Source organism: Humulus lupulus, chromosome 2 (assembly GCF_963169125.1).
Source record: "Humulus lupulus chromosome 2, drHumLupu1.1, whole genome shotgun sequence".
NCBI classification, from domain to species: Eukaryota; Viridiplantae; Streptophyta; class Magnoliopsida; order Rosales; family Cannabaceae; genus Humulus; species Humulus lupulus.
In genome coordinates this window covers 278671508-278690840 of record NC_084794.1, presented here as the reverse complement: position 1 = coordinate 278690840, position 19333 = coordinate 278671508, and the positions used below count along the sequence as shown (strand labels likewise).

Below are 19333 nucleotides of genomic sequence, written 5' to 3'. Positions count from 1 at the left end.
TACAAAAAAATTTCATATATAAATTTATATGTAAAAGAATAACATAAATATATTAAAAGAAAAATTAAACTTAAACATTTTTGTGATTTAAATATATATATATGGAAGATTTGTTAATTGTTACTACCCATAGATATGTACTAACAATTATGATGATGTGACAACATAGTGACTTGGTATAGCAAGTCACCAACATGTAAATATATTTTTTTCTACATTAGTTTTGAATTTAGCTATTTTTTTGCCATAATTAATGTTGTTTCCAACTAATGAGAGACACTAGCTATATTTAGAAATTGACATGCATTTGAAAAATGAAAATTTTACAATATTATGTTTTCATAATAAATACATGTTTTTCATCAGGTAACACTTCCAAAAATTTGAAAAAATCAAAATTTATTTTTAGAAATATTAATTAACAACTATAAATATGGATAATTGATCTTAATCCAATGATTAATATTAAAGTAACCATCCATGAGTAGTAACCATTAAGAGTGCACCCAAATATATATAAATATATTTCACTACTACAAAACTGGGCTTTCTCGACACCCAACCACGACAGTCTACTCTGTTGACTGCCATAGTTGCTTAGCGTGACTCTATGCCAACAGTTAAAAACTGTAGGCATAGAGACCAATGCCGACAGCTAATAACTGTCACCGTTGCTTTTGACTGTCGCTATTGACCCTAACGCCGACAGTTAATTCGAGACCAATGCCAATAGTTAAAATGTGTTGCTATTGACCCCAACGCCGACAGTTAATTCGAGACCAATGTCGACAGTTAAAATCTGTCGCTATTGACCCCAACGCCGACAGTTAATTCGAGACCAACGCTAACAGTTAAAATGTGTTGCTATTGATCCCAATGCCGACAGTTAATAAAAGTCCAATGCCAACAGTCATAAAATGTCGCCAAAATTCAAATAAAAAATCTAAAATTATAATTAATGAATAGTATAATTTTAAAAATAAACTAAATTATGTAAATATATATTTATAAAAATTATGTATTTATTAAAAACATTTAAAACTAGATTTTTTTGTTTCTAAATTTTTCATATCATTTACTTTTGTATTTATAATAATTTTTATATCAAAATTTAAATTTATTATTATTTAATATATTTTATAAAACATGTATTAGTTAAAAAATAGTTATTTTATTAATTGGAAAAATATTGTAAAAAAATGAATGAATAGTATAATTTTAAAAATAGATTTTTTTTGTTTCTAAATTTTTCATATCATTAACTTTTGTATTTATAATAATTTTTATATTAAAATTAAAATTTATTATTCTTTAACATATTTATAAAATTAACTATATTATCAACTATATTATTATTTAATATATTTATAAAATTTGTATTTGTTAAAAAAGAGTTGTTTTATTAATTAGAAAAATATTGTAAAAACATTAATAAATAGTATAATTTTAAAATTATTAAATTATGTAAATATATATATTTATAAAAATTATTTCAGACCCTCTTTTTACGCGCGAAACAAAATATAAAACCACCAAATTTTTTTTATTTCCCTCTCTATCTTCTTCTTATTCTTCCTCTCGGTTTCGAGCCGAGATGATCTCCTAGCTTGAACCCAAACCATGGAAAACCCAATCCCTCTCGATTTCCCATCTTTCTACTTTTATAGTCTGCTCAGTAACACATCACACTTCAATTCTCTCTCTCTCTCTAGAAAACCCGTTGTCTGTTTCTTCCGTTCTTTAGGGCATCGCGTCACCATCGTCGTTGCGAGCAATGGATGACGAAATCAATTTGAATATTCCGCCGCCAGAAGAGATAGATGAGGACTTTGATCTGCCCGGCGAGGGCACAATTTTCAAGGTCGACGAGGATAAGGAGATCGGAAAGCAGGGTTTGAAGAAGAAGCTTCTCAAGGAAGGTGAAGCCTGGGATACCCTCGAGACTGGTGACGAGGTTGAAGGTGAAGATTTTTCTTTGAACATTCTCAGTCAATTCTAATACATTGGGTTATTGTAATTTGTTATGAATTTTGTTATTTATTTATATTTTTATTTACAGTTCATTACTCGGGAACTGTCCTAGATGGGACTAAGTTCGATTCGAGCCGTGACAGGGGGACTCCCTTCAAGTTCACTCTTGGACAAGGTAAAATTTCTCTTCTTTTTCTATATTTATAACATGATTAATGCTTAGTTTTTAGAGACAAACTCTTGAAGAGATGGAATTTGGTTCATGCGTTCTTGAACCAAAGGAATGTTGAGGGTGCTAAATTCTTCCGATTTCTGTTTGTATTCTTTTATAGTTTTGGTGTTCATATAATATATTGGATTTTTAGTTCAAATTATATTTCTGCAGTTGGAAGTTCTTTAACTACTTTTGGATGTTTGACATCGAAAATTTGAAGAGTCTAATGCATTGAAATGATTAATATTTAATGGCAGATTATTTTCTTTTTGGGTGGTTATGAATCTTAGTCTTGAGAGCTAATATTATAGTCCTTGGCAGTTGGCATACCATCTGTTTGATAGAAGTTCTGAGTTAAAGTCATTTTTCTTTTGTCTTGTCACTCTTCATTGGTGTTGCAGATTTTGGCAAAAGAATTTAACTAATTTTTATGTTATTATTGTGGTCACTTACCAAGTTAGGATTCTACTTAGCATGTAAGAATGCTTCATATTTTTGTCGAATTACCAAGTGACGGAATTTACTAACCTAAAGCTTTGTTAGGAAGTTGACGAGTCAACTTCATTTGGGAAAATGTTTTCCATGTCGGCCTACACATTGAATGATGAAGTAAAAGAAGAATAAAAATCAGTGGAGGTTTTAGGATTTGGATGACCTCTCATACGAACTGGATGTGAATTAGAAATGGGGAGAAGCTCGATTCAGAGTTGATTTTCGTGAAAATCTTAAGGTTGGGTATCATAAATTCATGCACACCAACTGTTTGTGATTAAGATGAATTTTTATTCTCCCCTTCTCTAAAAACATGGAATAATTGAAGCACCTTTGAATTAAATACAAGGTTGCATGTGTTTGATTCATAAGTTTTTCTTGTATTTTTTATTTATCTCATCTTACTTCTTATCCATCTTGTTATATAAACTTGATTGATATATGGATTCTATTAGTGCTTACTATTTGTTGTGTTGTTATGATCAAGTTCATTCTTTGTGCAATGTTTCTTCCTAATCCAGACCTGACTGAATTCATTCAACTATTGTGTCTACAATGCAATTGGTATTTGGGCCTCACCTTATCATATGTGTGTGTGTGTGTTTACAAGTAACCCAATTTGATTTCTGAACACAAAAAGAAACTTTATTGATTTGAAAGAATAAAATTGGCTTCACAATGATAATACTTAGGAAAATATGATAGTATTTACTTTCCATTTTATATATTGTGTTTAAATGTTTGAAGGAAGTATTTTATACATCATATATGAGTTAAATGTAGACAATAGCTCAGGTTGATATTTACCATCCAATTTTTATTTTTCTTCCTTTCCATTTAATTTTATGTATAGATTATCTTTTGTGCATATTCTTATTTTGGGCTTCCTAAGGATTTTATGGATGATGATACAAAGGTTTCAAATTCTGTTTCTACTGCCTTATATATTTGCATATGGTCAACTTTTAAGTTTCAACTTGCTCCGATTTGGTTTTCCTTTCTCCAAATTCTGTTTCAACCTCTTATGTGGTGAGTTTTTGTTCCTTTACTCATTCTTCTTTTTTGCCAAAAACTTAAGCCATAATTATTGTCTTCTCTATAATGGCAATATTATGTTCTCCTGATACGATACATTATTGCTTTTGCATGTACTTATTCATTGTTATCAATACTTCCTATTTTTATTCTGTTCACTTAATATAGTGCTCTTTTCTTGTACCCTTTCCCTTATTTTGTTCCTAGGCTTAAAGTTGAAAGGGTGTATTTGTGTTGTATTGCACTTTTTCTGAGCTTTTGGTTGTGGGTTGTTGTGATATTGATATTGATGCATTATAAGAGCTTTTGGAAATTCTATTTGTGAGAGTACTAAGATAAGTTATCAGGCATTAAGCATGTTTTAGCACAAAGTTGTTAGGCTAATATCTAGGCATTAATGTGAATAGTCGATTCAGAAATGGGACGGTATTGTATAGAATATTGCTATAAGGCAGTGCCTAACCCACCCACATTAGATGACATAGTTAATTTAAATTTAGAGGGTGAATGAAATAGTTTTTATTATTACATACAAGCATATGGTCGATCTTCATATTATAGATTTGTCCACTATTTTTGTTCCTTGAATATTTGAAGTAGTTTAATTGATTTCTTTTGAGATATACATTTCATGGAAAATTTTAATGTAGTTATCATTGTAAGATTTCACTACACATTTTGTTTGGAAGATTTTTTTTTTTTTTTTTGCAAATAATTATTAAAATAGATAATTTTTTAAAGGGATATTAAAAGAAAGTATATGTTTACAAATTACACATATCAACTTTGTTCTTGCTCTTGGTTAATTTCTTCTGGTCTTTTTTCTAGCCTATGAGATATATACTTTCTTTATATAGGTAGAAATATACTTTTGAGTTCAAGTATATTTCTGAGTAATGACATTTTCACCTTCAAGCTACAAAGCTCATCACTTAACATGGTAGATGTGCTACTTCACCACATCGAGTTGGAACTTCAGCATGGGCACTCCTTACAGGTTCAAAAGTTGCACCCTTTAGAAATTTCATTGATATTTTTAATATGTGCCACATTTTATCAGACTTTTCATTAAGTTTTTTTTTTCTTTTGTAGGATCTTTTACTGAAAACTTGTGCAAAGCTGGCATTTTTTGTTTGGATTCATGAATTACTTCCTTTGGATATTTTGTTTTTGGCCCTTATTGACCGTGATGATGATCCTCACGCTTTACGTATTGTGGTAAGTTTGAATCTTCAATTATGTCACTAAGAATTATCAGTTAATATAGCCTTCACATCACTTTAAAGCTTTTGTAGCAGCATTCAATATGAACTGAGGATTTGAATTTTATGATATTTAAAAAATTTCATTTTGTCCAGAACTGTTCAATGTTGCATGTACTGAATTTTTCCACTTCTTCTGTGTTGCTTGCTTGTTAAATTCTAGTATTTTTAAAAGAATTCAAATTTACTTATGAGAAATGATACAGACTACTTGGTGAATAAAGGCATTTAAACTTAATATTATTATCAAATACTATTTCAGATGAACTATATAAATCAGTAAAACCTAGAAGGCCTTTGTACAACAAAAGATAAAATCTAATGGAAATTGGGTTTTTCGGGCTCATCAAACTGAACTTAGGTTGTATCGTCAAATACAATCCTTTGAGGTCAGTTATCATATAAACCCCATGTTTCTAAAAATATCAGGAATTCATAGAAATTTGTATTCGACTTTGGAGATTGGTTTTACCCAGAGAGGGATTGGTGTTTGAAGTTGAAATAAAGCATGGAATCGTAGATTTAATACTTTCCTATGTAGGAAGTTATTAATTATTGCTTTGGGTTTATGGTTGAGTGTTTTTTTAAGGACTATTTTCAGTTTCAGATGGCTTTTTCCATGAAAATTAGTCTAGAAACAATCTTAATTTGATTTTTTCAAATAGAAGATCTTTTATGTTTCAGAAATAAATTACAACTAAGGTGGCATATGCGTGTCTGCTGAGGCATTCACGGTGAAATTAATTTGTTTTGCACATTGCTCTGCTTGATAGGCAAGAACTTCAACAAAGAGTGAAATTATACTATATGAATCATGGACCTTCTCAGCATTGGGTTTATTCGGGAATGTTCAAGAGAAATGATTTGCAGAATATATATTAGTTTTCTATCAAAAGTGTAATCCATCTTTGCATTTTGAAAATAGTATAAACTAAGTTATGATGTAGTTTTCTATGTATTTTAGGTGGACAATAGATTTATATCAACTTTCAATTGGAAAAACAAAATGTATATACAAACTTTTAAAATTACCATTCATACCTTAGTTATATTTTATTTTCTCCTCTTTGCATTATTATTTAATTATTTAATTCAGATTTGACTCACTTTCATTATATATTATAACATTGTAAATGTGTGTATGTGCTGAGACAAATTTCAAAGAAACTTTTTTTGCAACAGTTTGCAAGAGGTATGCCTAACTTTTATTTTAATACTATGCAAATGATAAAGGAGTTTGGATATCTTAAATATTCATCCATTGTGAAGTAGGTTCTGGGATTGTTACTGTGTGCTGCGGTAATAACGAAAGGTTGAGAACTTGTGTGTTTTAGTGAAGTAGGATCTGAGAAATTTGTGTGTTGCGGAGATAAGAAAAAAAATTTGTGTGTTGTTTGAATTGATATTGGCAGATGTCTATGGTGAGGTGATTTATAATATTGAGCATCTCTTTTTGTTTTTCTAATCACGTTTAGGTTAAATAGTATAAAGTGCTATACAAAATTTTGACATTATTAGCATATTGGTAGATAATTCATAGTTATATTGGACTCTAAGTTTCATTCTTTTGGATTAGCATTTATTGATTTTATCAGCTTCAGGGTATATTTTTGTTTTAGTGTCGTTGCTTAATTTTTGTAGACTTATTAATTTTAGTGTATATTATGTATTTATATTTTTTGTTGGATACTTTGCTTTTGATTTTGTTATTGTTGACCTTTGATTTGGTCAATGACACGGAGTCAAATAAACGACAAAGAACAAAAAGGAAATCAAGAAAAGAATCAAATGGGAAGAAAGTGACACAAGCTATTTATAGTGGTTCGGCCCTAACTAGATGGTAATGACCTACGTCCACTTAATATTCTTATTGATATTGAATCCCAAAATTATGATAAAAGAACTAGGGTTCTTGAGTTTCATACCCTTGGGAGTATCACAACTTTCAGTGGATAATCACACTATGTTTTTCTATCTGAATACAAAGATTAAAAGCGCCAAAGTCAAAAGTCCTTTCCTTGAGCTCTCTCATTCTTATTTATAGGGTTAAGGGGTTACATGGGCCAATGAGCCTTTATTACAATTAAGATCAACGTATCAAGGTAATAAAATGAATATAATTATTACAAGATTGCGTATCACAAAGGAAGTAAATGGAAGCATACGACTAGACTGGTCACACTAAATTGCGAGACTTGACAAACCAACAATTATCTTGTCGATGACTGAACATGATCCCCTCACTCAAAACTGTCATGTGCAAGAAATCCTTGCCACATCATCAGGAGCCATTTTTGGGTAAATATTTACCTCCAAGTTTATTTTATTGCGATGAGCATAAAGTAAACTTAAGATGCCGACCCTTTGCATGTTCTATTAAATCTGTCAGAGCCGTCCATACCTTCTCAAAAAAGGCAACTAATTATATCCTTTCAGTTTCCCAAAAATCTATCTGACAGCTATTGCGTTTCCCCATGCCTTGAAAATTCACTCCCATCATTACCTCTTTTACAATGCCACGATTAATATAAATAACCCATTCTTTTTACTTTTCACTTTTTACCAATCTCCTCTTCCTCAAAAACTTTGAAGAATTCTACACTCAGATTCTAGAAGACCCAAACGGTTCCAACGATTTATAGAGTTTCTTCCCAGCCATTCTATGTTTAGGAAATTTGCATCCATTTTCATCCAAGTAAGCTTCTTGAATTTCTTCGTCTCTGAGACACCATGCTATGTTTAGTTTCTAGTTTGTTTCAGATTTTGAGTTCTTGAAAAAATTGCTTCGGGATAAATAGGTATACTGATCGATGTTTAATATGGTAGGAAAAAGACACTTTTCTGGGGCTAGGAATTTGTTTGGTAGTAAGGATAATTAATTTAGGGCGGAAAATCGAAGTAGAATTTCAATTTTTAAGCCTGTAGAAAAAATGGGTTTTTCTCGCCCCTTCAGAGTCGAAAAAATATTTCCTGAAAAACTTTTCACTTCTACTTTTTGATCCGTTTTCTAAACTGTTTGCATAAGATTTAGTGTTTTTGTTAGAATACTGCTGGTCATATAAAATCTTAAAATTCATACACGAGCAACGTTATTCCAACTCTCAACACCTTTAAGTCTTTTGGGCCGTAGATTCTCATCTCCCTTTCTCTGTTCGTAGATTTTCATGCAAGATCCATGGGGAGGTGAGAGGCCATTCGACGACGACCTACTCGCCCAACTGCTTATGGACGAAGAACAACCATCTTTACTTATACCGAAGATTCCTTTTACCCGTACCCCATCCAACAGACCTTCGACCAGTTCATCAAACATGGGTAGAGTAAAATCCACCGCCGAATAAAAGAAACCAATCAAACCTTCTGTAAATCAGTGTAACGTCCCTAAGGTAGGGTACGTCTGTCACATACTCGTAATTCTAGGGTTTACGAGTATGTAAGGCACTTGACCAAAAGAATTAAATAAAATGATACGAAGAAATACGGAAAAATTTAAAACTTTTATATAAACTTATTAGAAGAAATTATTACACGTATGAATACTTTAAATTTAAGGCAGCCATATGAAAACTCTTAAACCATTATTGCATTGCTACTGAGTCCGTGCTCCACAAGTTGCTCAACAGCTAAAGCCACACCTGGAAAAATGTTGGAAAATAACATAATGAGCTAACGCTCAGTAAGCAAATCTCATGCATACACATACACATGAATGTCGTGAGTTTGAAGTGCCCATATACTAATATGCTGACTTATATACTTATGCATTTCATTTATTGCTCATACACTTTCAAACTTTACTTTTATGCTCTTTCTTTTGGTTTCACATTTTTATGGGCCCGATTTCACTTGTGGACACTGTTTGATTCGGCAAATGCCTGCAGGGCTTATAACAGATATCATATAGAATCCCATGGGTTCTCCTCCGGCTAGCCATCATCTCAGCTAGGCTCATCATAACACTCATTTCATCGTTGCCATAGCTGCCATACTTATTACACATATAGAGGAGAAAGACGGGAACATGGCAAACATATCTGAATGGTCAACTCTGACCTAGCCCACACTAGTGGACGGCCACTATAAGCCTTAATAGACCTCCGTCTTCTTTACTGAACTTACTTGATTGCTTCATCGAAACAGTGGCACCCTTTTTAACATCTTATTATCACTTTGCTTAAGCCTTGTGTCATTAAAATGTTTAACTTTACATAAAACTTTTCAAGGCATTTCATAACTTTTCTCATATTCATATGCATGGTCTTATATCACATAATAATGTATCACATAACTGTACATGCCATGCATACATGCTGATGCTGATGCTGAAATGCCAATGTTCATGTTCATGATTCATGTTGATGGTATTCAATCAAGGCATTGTATCACATCTCATATAACTCAAAACATCTTTAGTCATAATACATGAAGCTTTGGGTTGGTGGCGTTGTTATACCTTAACGTAGAGCTATGGCTCAGGTCTAAGGTTTCCAGCCTAAAAACTTAAACGCTTCATATATCATAACATATAACAAATCATGAACATAGAGTAATCCACATATCCATCAACATAAGAACACATACTTGCACATAATTCATATCATTCTTAACCAAGTAAGACATCTTTCACATATTACAGAATTCATCAATTACATATCACACAACACCCTTATGGTGTTCATATAACCATTCTTCACATACTTATCATATGCATCATCATCATACCATACTTAACTCATCAGATGTACACAATCAATGTAGTCATGCATCTTACACTTAAGCACAAAAGGTGAGATTTACTTACCTTAGGTCCTTAGCTTATTTTAAAATTCCTCACCAAGAGTCAATCAATCAAATCCATACAAATTCTATTCAAGGCACATCATTTATTAAATTCTATCAAAATCATAAATATACACTATTGATAGTGTATATTAATAATACCAGAAACTATATAAATGATAATAATAAATTATTATCAACGTAATGCAAATAACTCTTCATATAAAACCATGCTTTAAACCTTGCTCATAAGATAATGTACCCTTATGATAATAATAATAATAATCCCAACAAAAATAATAATTATCGTCTATAATTAGATATTAATAACAAAATACTTCAATAGCAATACGTATATGGATGTATATATTCAAATAGTCATTTTATAAAAGAAATCATATTTTTAACATAAAGTTGTAATAATCAATATAATGATAATAATATAAATATAAATATTTATATTATTATTAATTAGTCATAATATCAATTCCAGTGATATAATAAATATACTTTCTCCAAACTTCACTAGTCTTACAAATATCAATAACTGTAAGAAACTAATATTTGATATTATTTTAATATTCAAATATTAATATACAATAATAATGGTTAGATAATAGGTTTACTATAAATCATACTTTTCATATATATATATATGAATCTGTATTATTGATTTACTTAACAAAATAATAACAATAATAATTAAAATTACTTAATCATAATAATTTCCATATTAATATAAAATCAATTAAATATGTATTTTTATACTTTATTTAATATATAATATTTTCTAGAAAATTAGACAGCACAACGGCTATAAAGTGGACAATTCCAAAATCAAAACCTGTATAAAAAATATATATAATCCCAGACAGTCAGTAAATTACAGAAAATATTCCATATATCAATAATATATTATTATATACCATAAATACATATAATAACAATTACTCTAATCAATCACAATTAAATCACAATATATAGGTTAAAGAAACTATACCAAAATGATTGGGTTCCACAATAAGTCAAACGATGATTTTCTGAGACTCAAAACGTACTTTGGAACCTCGAACACTAAGTTTCGACCGTCGGTCTACGGTGGATCGCGGTGGCTCGTGGTGGGCCCACCACCCAACTATGGTAGATGTAGGAACAAGTTATTGGGTTTTGAAGCCCACAACACGAGGAGCACGATGGTGGTGACGGATCGGCAAACAGATGCCCGAGGTGGCCGAATCGCAACTTTGAAGTTGCGGGGTGGCCTAACTTAAATCGAGTGGTTGAGGTGTTTAATCGGCGAGTGAGCTCTAGATTCCCGCGCAGGTCGATAGTTCGGAGGCCTCTGAATCCAACGGTCCGGCGCGTGGCTAAAAATGGTGGGCGGAAAGTACTCCTGCGTCGTCGGCAACAGTAATACGCAGAGGAGAGAGAGAGAGAGAGGTTTTCTGAGGAGAGAGAGAGAGACTCGGGTAAAAAAAGAAAGGCTGAAGCCTTTTCTTTTCATTTTTTTTTTTAAAAAATTATTTTTAAAATTACACTTGGACCCAAAATATTAAAATTCTTTTCAAATAAGCCCTTTAGCAAAACTTTCTTAATTTTATAAAAATCCCCAATTAAAATTATATGACATTTGGGTCCAATACTTGACTACTCAAGTTTCTCTCTCTTTAATCTCATTAAAAACATAAAATCATATTTTAAACACTATTTTTCCATTACTATTTCTTAAATTTGTAAACTTGTACATTTTATGTATTAAAACTCTGATTTATAATAAAAATGTTGGATATTACAATCAGCTTGCTGCTTGGGCTGAAATTCCTTCGACCAGTGGTAGAGTCAAAAACACTGATCCCGAAATCCAAACACAAGCCCAACCCTGGGACGTCCTTCGACCAGACGTCGAATGGTACATTGCCCCTCCTAGCCAAATCACTGCTAGGATGTTAAACAATTACCCCAGGAAGTACGAACTTTCTGGGGTAACTTTATTCAAACCTACCAACGACTAGCGGGCAAACCTGCCTGGCGGTGCCTTCAGCGCCTGGTCGAGTTACCACATTGAGGCAGGAGAAATCTTGTCTCTTCATCCTTTCACTACAAGAAAAAATAGTATTCATAGCACTTAAAAACTGCTAACTGGGAGTATTGATAGCGCTTCTGAAAATGCTAACATAGCCCATGTTATTAAAAGTCCTGTCTTTTCTATAACGTTATTCGAATGTTATGTTCGATGTTATCTTAAACTATTCAATAACACATTTTTAGTTGCTATAATATTCAAATAATAACATTTAGTTAGAGTATTTGATTATAAATTTGGAGTTTAATCTTATACTTTATGCATAACACTTTTCTACTGTTACATTTTATTATTTTGATAGCATTTTTAGTTTGTTATAATATAAAAATCATAACGATTTGTTATGCTTATAATATATTTCTAAATCATAACATATTAAAAGTCTAGTAATAAAATTTTGTTACTTTAGTGTCGATAATATATTTTAAATTTTATTTTGATAAGTATACTTATAAGGTTTTTTTTTAATTAAAAGATTTTTATTATTGGATTTTGATAAAAAAAAAATCAAAATTAATCATGAAATGTAATTCTCAATAGATTGATAAACCACAAGTATTACATTAAACAATAACTTATTCAAACCATGAATATCTCTACTTCATGAGATCTTAGTTCTAACTTAAATTTGAAAGCATAACATAATAAAGTTTTATAATCTTGAACATTTTTTACTTTAAAAATGAAAAACAGAAACATTATAAGATACACAAAAGTAAATCATGCATGAAACTTGCTCCATCCTTCAATTCATCATCCAACCAAGTACTTGCTGTTGAAGTTGTTTGTTGCCATCTGAAGCTCTCTAAATTGAAATCTCCTCAGGTTTCCAAGGCAAACCTCCTCATGATGTTGCTCTGAAAATTTTTAAAGCCTACAACTGTTAATCTCTTCTTATTGTCAAACAATTTAACTTTGCAATGAAACATATATGAAAAGCAAAAGCAATGAAACCCAACACTACTTAAGTAAGTAATGTTAGATTAAACAAAAATATGTACAGTATAAACCATAACAAAGCAGCTTTGCAAGATATGAAACATGTATGAATTAGTCATGTTCATTAGTGTAAAACTAAACCCAAATTCTCTTCTGAACTAGTCAGTAATGTTTTTTACCTTATATTTTTTAATCCAATCCAATTTCACATTCCAAACATGGCCTATAAATACTGATGTTGTGCTTCTTGTAATGTTCGATTTGTCTCCATATATGTTTATGTTTATTTTTATAAGAATTGCTCAAACCATAGAGCAAATTAGATACTTCAACAAAAATCATGAAAAAGATGGCCTACAGCTGTGTTGAACAAGTCTAATGGTCAACCAATTAAGCAAATAAAATTTCTTTAAGATTAATCATTCAAATCTATTTGAACAAACAGATCTATAGATATGAGACATGCCGAACACATTTAATTGCAATTGTATCATGTGATTGCAATATGACAGCACCAAACAACAATCTCATTATTTATGATCAAAACCCATACAATCAATATTATATATTTTCACATGAATAAAAGCCTCATAAAATCATATTATAGAATATGCATAAATAAAATATGTAAAAGGCTCAGCACAATTTAACTTCCAACATAAAATAATGAGCAATTAGTTTAACTTCAACATTAAATAAGGAGAAAAAGGCTCAAAAATTCCCTGACCACATAATAGAGTTTCTAAACATGTGCAAACAATGTCCACTAGGGCAGCGAGGGTGGATGTTTCCAAGAAAAAAAAGAACAAACCTGAAGGGGTCTTTATTCTTTCTGCAGATGGCCCAGGATTTAGAACTAGTTTCCCACTTGGTTCCTACAAAAGGGGGAAAAACAGAATAAACATGAATAAGAGAGAGTATACAGAATAAACAAAGAACCTGTCAAAGTAGTAGGCATATCAGTATCTCCCATGCCTTTACTTTAAAAAATAACAGTACATGGTATCAATGGAAGTGAGCTGAAAAATTCACCACCAACCATCTGTAATGAGCTAATAATACCATACTCATATGAGAGTTATAAATGCTAACTTCACCCTACACTACTTGCAAGAGCTTAAGATCATACCTCTATGGGAGTAAGCATCTTCTTTTCACTGTTATTGTCGTATTTCTGTTTTTTCGTACCTGCTTTTAATCCCTGCCAAGGAAGACTAGTAAAGAAAATAAGTAAATAATATGGTGAAACAGAACAATAAAACAAAGGAAAATGGATTTTAGCATATCACACAAGTATCCAACCTTCCCCTCAAAAAATACATAAGCACATAACCAAGAGACTCCAAATCATCTCTTCTGCTTTGCTCTGCATAAAGATTACATTCACAATTAGATAAAGCCCAAAAGTCTCAAGCATTACAGGGAGAAACAAATAACATATTCTCTAATTAGGAATTATAAATGGCTCACCAAATCCAAGGTGAGTGTTAACATTTGCATAACAAGTTTTCCCTGAAGCAATAAATTAACATAATGATAAGAAATTTGAAGGTTCAAGAAAATTTGGATCCAAGAACACAAAATTGATAATGAGAAACACATAAGTATCACCCTAATGTTTGCCCAAACCAATCTAAAAACTTGTTATTTAATATTAACATTTATAAGTTAAAACTCAGCATAGTGATAATCATTACACATGATATAAACACCTTCCACTTTACTTAAGACCATAATATTTCTCAAATATCTGTTACCTGTATGGAATGTGCTTGTGCGTCCGAAGATCGCTATACTTTTTTGCAAGACCATAGTCTATGATATATACCTGCAATAAAGATTAAAAATAAAATTAAAAAACAGAGTGTTAGGCTGTCCCAACATCAAACTGTGAATTAATTATTCTAGCTTTGATAGATAGCATAACCAGGGTTCGGTGAAGCCAACAGAAAAATAAAATAAAAAAACAACAACAAAATGGAACCCATGGCACCCCAACCTAAATCATTTACTATAAATAAGAATTCAGGCATACAATGGAACCATGAAACACACAAATTTTACTAAAAGGAGCAAGAAAATTTCTTGAGCTTGTGAAACAGAAGTACCAGAACAAAAGACAGACCCAGATATTTAAAGCTTCTTCACTGATGATAAATAACAAATTAATAGTCCAGTTTGCTCACGGAGGTAGTCGTTTGAACTTTAAAAAATAATACGGCAGCTCAACAATATAAAGCATTGGAGGTCAAGTCCCTTTACAATGTCATTATGTACCAAAGAAGTAAAGTTATACTTACAACAGGGACAATGTCAAAAATCAGAAGGTAAAACATGAGTGAAGATGTTATTGCATGCCTCTCATGTGCCAATGTAGTAAAGACATGATTCTTAATCATATATCTTTCTTATAATATTATTATCCTAATTAATTTAGATCTTTGCTTTGATATGACTAAGCTAGTAGTTTGAATGCAATTGAACCTAAATTAATAGGCTTCTGATTAAGTAAAAACCTTAAACTAAATAATAAGGATACATAATGAAAATTTAATGAGACATGATTCAAATTAGAACACTTTTACAGTTGATAAAAAAATTCTCAAACAAAAAGAAATTTCAAACAACTTCGTTTTTGTCTCCTTTCATTTATACTAGTTTTTTCAAAGACAAAACAATATTTTTATGATTGAAACACACACAAAGTAGCAAGAGCATATCCTCAAAAAAGGAACAAAAAGAACATTAAAAAAAATTATAAATGATCCTACCTACTGAAGTAAAGAAAATAAACACATATATTTAAAACTATTTGAAGAACAAGACACAAAGGAAATGAAGAAACAATTACATCATGTACGCACATGAGTGATAGCACCAAAACTTCCGAGGGTGATATTAGGAATGAAGTAAGGAATGCTAAGTGTTACTTTTTTTGGGAAATACAGCCAGAAAGTGCCCAACTTCCTACACTCAATTGATAATATGTCAAACAATTGAAATATAGGACTAAGTCATAACCCAAAAAGGTTCGCACATGAACAATATTAAACAAAAGGTTAGTCACCAAGTTACTCGTGATTTTTGTAGAGTAACCTTTCTATGATATTCTCTATTACTTGAAAATATAAGATATTTGATTGAAATATTAGACAGGTGGAGCATAAACTGATATGCATTATTTTCTAAACTTGTAAAGTTATTGTATCACAATTCCAACAGTGTTTTTGTCTTATTTTTGTGTGGTAGAGATACAAATCTTGTTTGTTATCTCAAGTTTACAAATAATGTTGGTATTATATCAAAATGGTGCATTTAGAGAATACCAATGTTGACTATGTGACTCTTTTAGATGACCTGTATGAATTTAATTAGTACAAAAGAATTAATAATTAAACAAATTATTAATTATAGGGTATTAAAGTCTAAAGAAATAAAGTCAAATTTTACTAAAATAGCAGTCAATTTATTTAGTTTCATCACCTCAGTTGCTATCAATGTAGGGTTCGTGGGCTGGTTAATTTTCTAAATAAGAAGTAATTATCCATAGTTTCAGCTTGGGTTCGAACCCTAGACCCCTTACTCATACACAACTGAACACATTTTTTTTAGAATAGCACGCAGAACAGAATCAGAGAGATGAAAATAATTTACATATTATTATGCCATGGTCAGCTAGATTGAATGAGACTTGTGTTTTTCCTTTCTATAGTTATTTTTAAGAAAATGAAATCCTACTCACATGGAATAGTAGAACCCCCAACACACCATATGCTAAGGGCAAAGCAGAATCAACAAATGGGAATAACAACTCCATATCTGGTGCCTCACTGCATTTGGATCTGTGAAATATTTCACCACCTCTGGTGGAAGACTATTGATCTGTTTAACAAAAAGGTATGTTATTGAGAATAATTAGTAAAATGATATCCATTTCAATGAACCATTTATATGATAAGGAAAGATACCAATGGTAATATGTAGAAATATCAGAAAGTCTATAAAATATCGTTATACCTGAGATGCAATTCCTAATTCCACAGAAGAGCCAATTGTAATAAGGAATAACAAGAGAGCTATTACATATTGCCAAAGTGTTGTTGGCCATGGTTCTGAGACTTCTTTCTGCAGCAGGCCAAAGCTAACACGTGGCCCTCCACGTGGGTCTGGACCTTCTGAGTTAGGTTCTTCCACCATAAAAAGGTTGTACTTGTCCCCAGTGACCTCAACCAGCTGACTTTGGAGTTTGGCAAACACTTCTTCTCTGTTCCCCCTTAAATTCCCAACAAAAAGAACACCCTCACCAAGGTCTCCAAAATGCTATTCTTTGGTCACCTAGAATGTAGAATACTCGAAGAGCTTGTCCTTAATGAGCTTTACATCTGTAGGATCAACCTTCTCTGGTCCAAGAAGCTCCATCAATTTAAAAGAGTCAACTTGGAAATTGCTATAAGCCGGTCCAAATGATGGTGGTGTTGGTAGCTGAAGAAGGAATATTTTGATAGATTAGGGTCAACTTTTCCATTGTTTTATATTTGTTGATGTATGCAAACAAATTCAACTGTCCTCTTTCTCCCAATGTCCTATTTCTCATTATTGATATCATTATATCATAGAGTAACATGGCATATCAGGATGCTCAGTGCTAATCAATTACCTTGCAAGAAATAATCATGGGCAGTATATGGTAGATTAGTTACAACCATATGCTTCTCTCGGGAATAAGAAAAACTAAAAAAGAGCAACCAATCTCCCAAATAAGATAGTTTTGCTTTAGAATGCTATCAAGTAATTTTCCCAAATAAGTTAAAAGTGAAACTTCAGAACCTTAAGTTTCAAATCACACCTCACTTTCACTATAGCAAACTAAATTACTAAAGCACTATTTTCTAGGAAAAAAATTGATAGGGAAATGACCGAGGAAAATATTTTGCTAAATATTTTCTTTCGCAACTTACATCACTTACATCTTTGTCAATCTAACAGTGAAGAAAAATGAAAAATCCAAACTTTCACTGAATTTACATCCCTAAATTTCCTCCTTCAACCCTCTTTATAATGAAAATCCCATAAATCTTGCTTTTCCCTTTCGTCCTTAAAATCACGTTTCGAACAGACCATAAGGAATAACAAAAGTAGAAATTGATTTTGCTAAGTCCATAATTCCATTCAAGCAACACAAAAAAAAAAAAGCAAAATTCTTGAAATAGATACTTACAAAAATACTGTTGAATATAGATAACAGATAACAAAGAAAAAAGATACCCTGGAAGAAACCGGAGCAGGCTTCTCAGACTCAAGCTTTGTCTTTGGTGTCTCTTCGGCCTCTTCCGGGGGTTTCGTTGTCGCCGTTGTCGAATTGGTGGAGGCTACAGAGTCAGTATATATATATATATATAAAAATATGATATAGATACATAGCAATGTAAGGGAGAAATCGCCAAAAATCTGAAACTAAAAGTGTCGAAACTTACCCATCCAAAGAAGATGTCGAAAGTTGGGCAAATTTGAGGGAATATAACATCTTTAGTTTCGGTTGTGAGGTTTTGAAGAGGAAAGAGGGAAAGAAAAAACCCTAATTTCTGAGAGGAGCACACATTCGGAATTGAAGAGAGAAAGAGGGAAAGGGGAAAGAGGTTCAGATGGAATGACGGGGTTCTTTCCATAGGCAGGAGACTCTTGGGTTCTTACTTCCAACAAGAGAGATGTCGTGATGGAGAATCGCGTGAGGGAGAAGAGATTCGATGGAGTGAGTGTGAAAGAGAGGGCAGAGGAGGCAAATGGGATAGATAGAATTTTCATTAGGCGACAAATGAAATAGTTGGCGCCTAAATTGTCTCTGAAAAAAAAGCGTGTGTTCCCATTATTAACGCTTTGTAATATATGTCATTTTTTACCGTAATATATAGTCAAAATTGTTGTAGTGTTTTTCTTAGGGAGTGGCCAATTATTTCGGGGTCGCTCATTTCCAAATAACCCCGAACGGGTATAGAATGCTTTCTGCACTCTATATCCTATATAACCATAAAAAGTGGCCTATCCTTACACCTCATAAGATCAACTACCTGTTCGATCTAAAATCCAACCCCAACCAAGACAACATGGGGTTTTTTCATCTCTGTCACCTGCAATCGACTCGCATCTTCCCGAGTGAGACTACCTACAAGTCCAATGTAGGAAAGTACTTCAAGGAGTACTTTTAAACTACTGATCTGGTTGCCAACAACCTAGCCTTCACCCAAGGAGGTAACTTCTTTATTCTCTGGTTGCTTATTTCTTTTTGTTTTATCTGCATCCTTCTTAGAAAATTAGCACTCTTCAGGTCCATGGCAGCGACCAACTCCTACTCCATAAATGGAGATTCGAGCAGCATCACCGGCCAGCATGATTGATGTAGAAAAAAGCGTCAAACAGCTTGTCACTGAAGCCCACCTAAGGCTGGTCAGTCTTCTGGCACCTCACCAGGATGTGAGGGAGTCAACGACAAGGAGTGCCATTGGCGGAGAAGTTCCCGAGCAGCACCAAGACGTGTCACAACCTCCAAGGAGGAGGAAAACT

General features: G+C 32.1%; 1 protein-coding gene and 1 pseudogene across 4 annotated transcripts; one reads left to right on the top strand and one right to left on the bottom strand.

Annotated features, from left to right (window-relative positions):
• Nucleotides 1–1551: 1551 nt before the first annotated feature.
• LOC133819503 (peptidyl-prolyl cis-trans isomerase FKBP65-like) lies at nucleotides 1552–9184 on the top strand. 4 transcript variants are annotated; one of them, XM_062252763.1, is made up of 5 exons: nucleotides 1552–1961; nucleotides 2060–2146; nucleotides 4570–4709; nucleotides 4805–4930; nucleotides 8856–9184. In XM_062252763.1, the coding sequence occupies exons 1-5, from the start codon at nucleotides 1775–1777 to the stop codon at nucleotides 8862–8864; spliced, it is 549 nt and encodes a 182-aa protein (XP_062108747.1). In that variant the 5' UTR covers nucleotides 1552–1774; the 3' UTR covers nucleotides 8865–9184. The 4 variants fall into 4 exon arrangements, with proteins under 4 accessions (XP_062108747.1, XP_062108745.1, XP_062108748.1 ...); XM_062252761.1 differs by lacking the exon at nucleotides 8856–9184 and adding an exon at nucleotides 5748–6025; XM_062252764.1 differs by lacking the exon at nucleotides 8856–9184 and adding an exon at nucleotides 5659–6025.
• Nucleotides 9185–13486: 4302 nt separating this feature from the next.
• On the bottom strand, nucleotides 13487–18253 carry LOC133815545 (probable zinc metalloprotease EGY1, chloroplastic; annotated as a pseudogene).
• Nucleotides 18254–19333: the final 1080 nt, after the last annotated feature.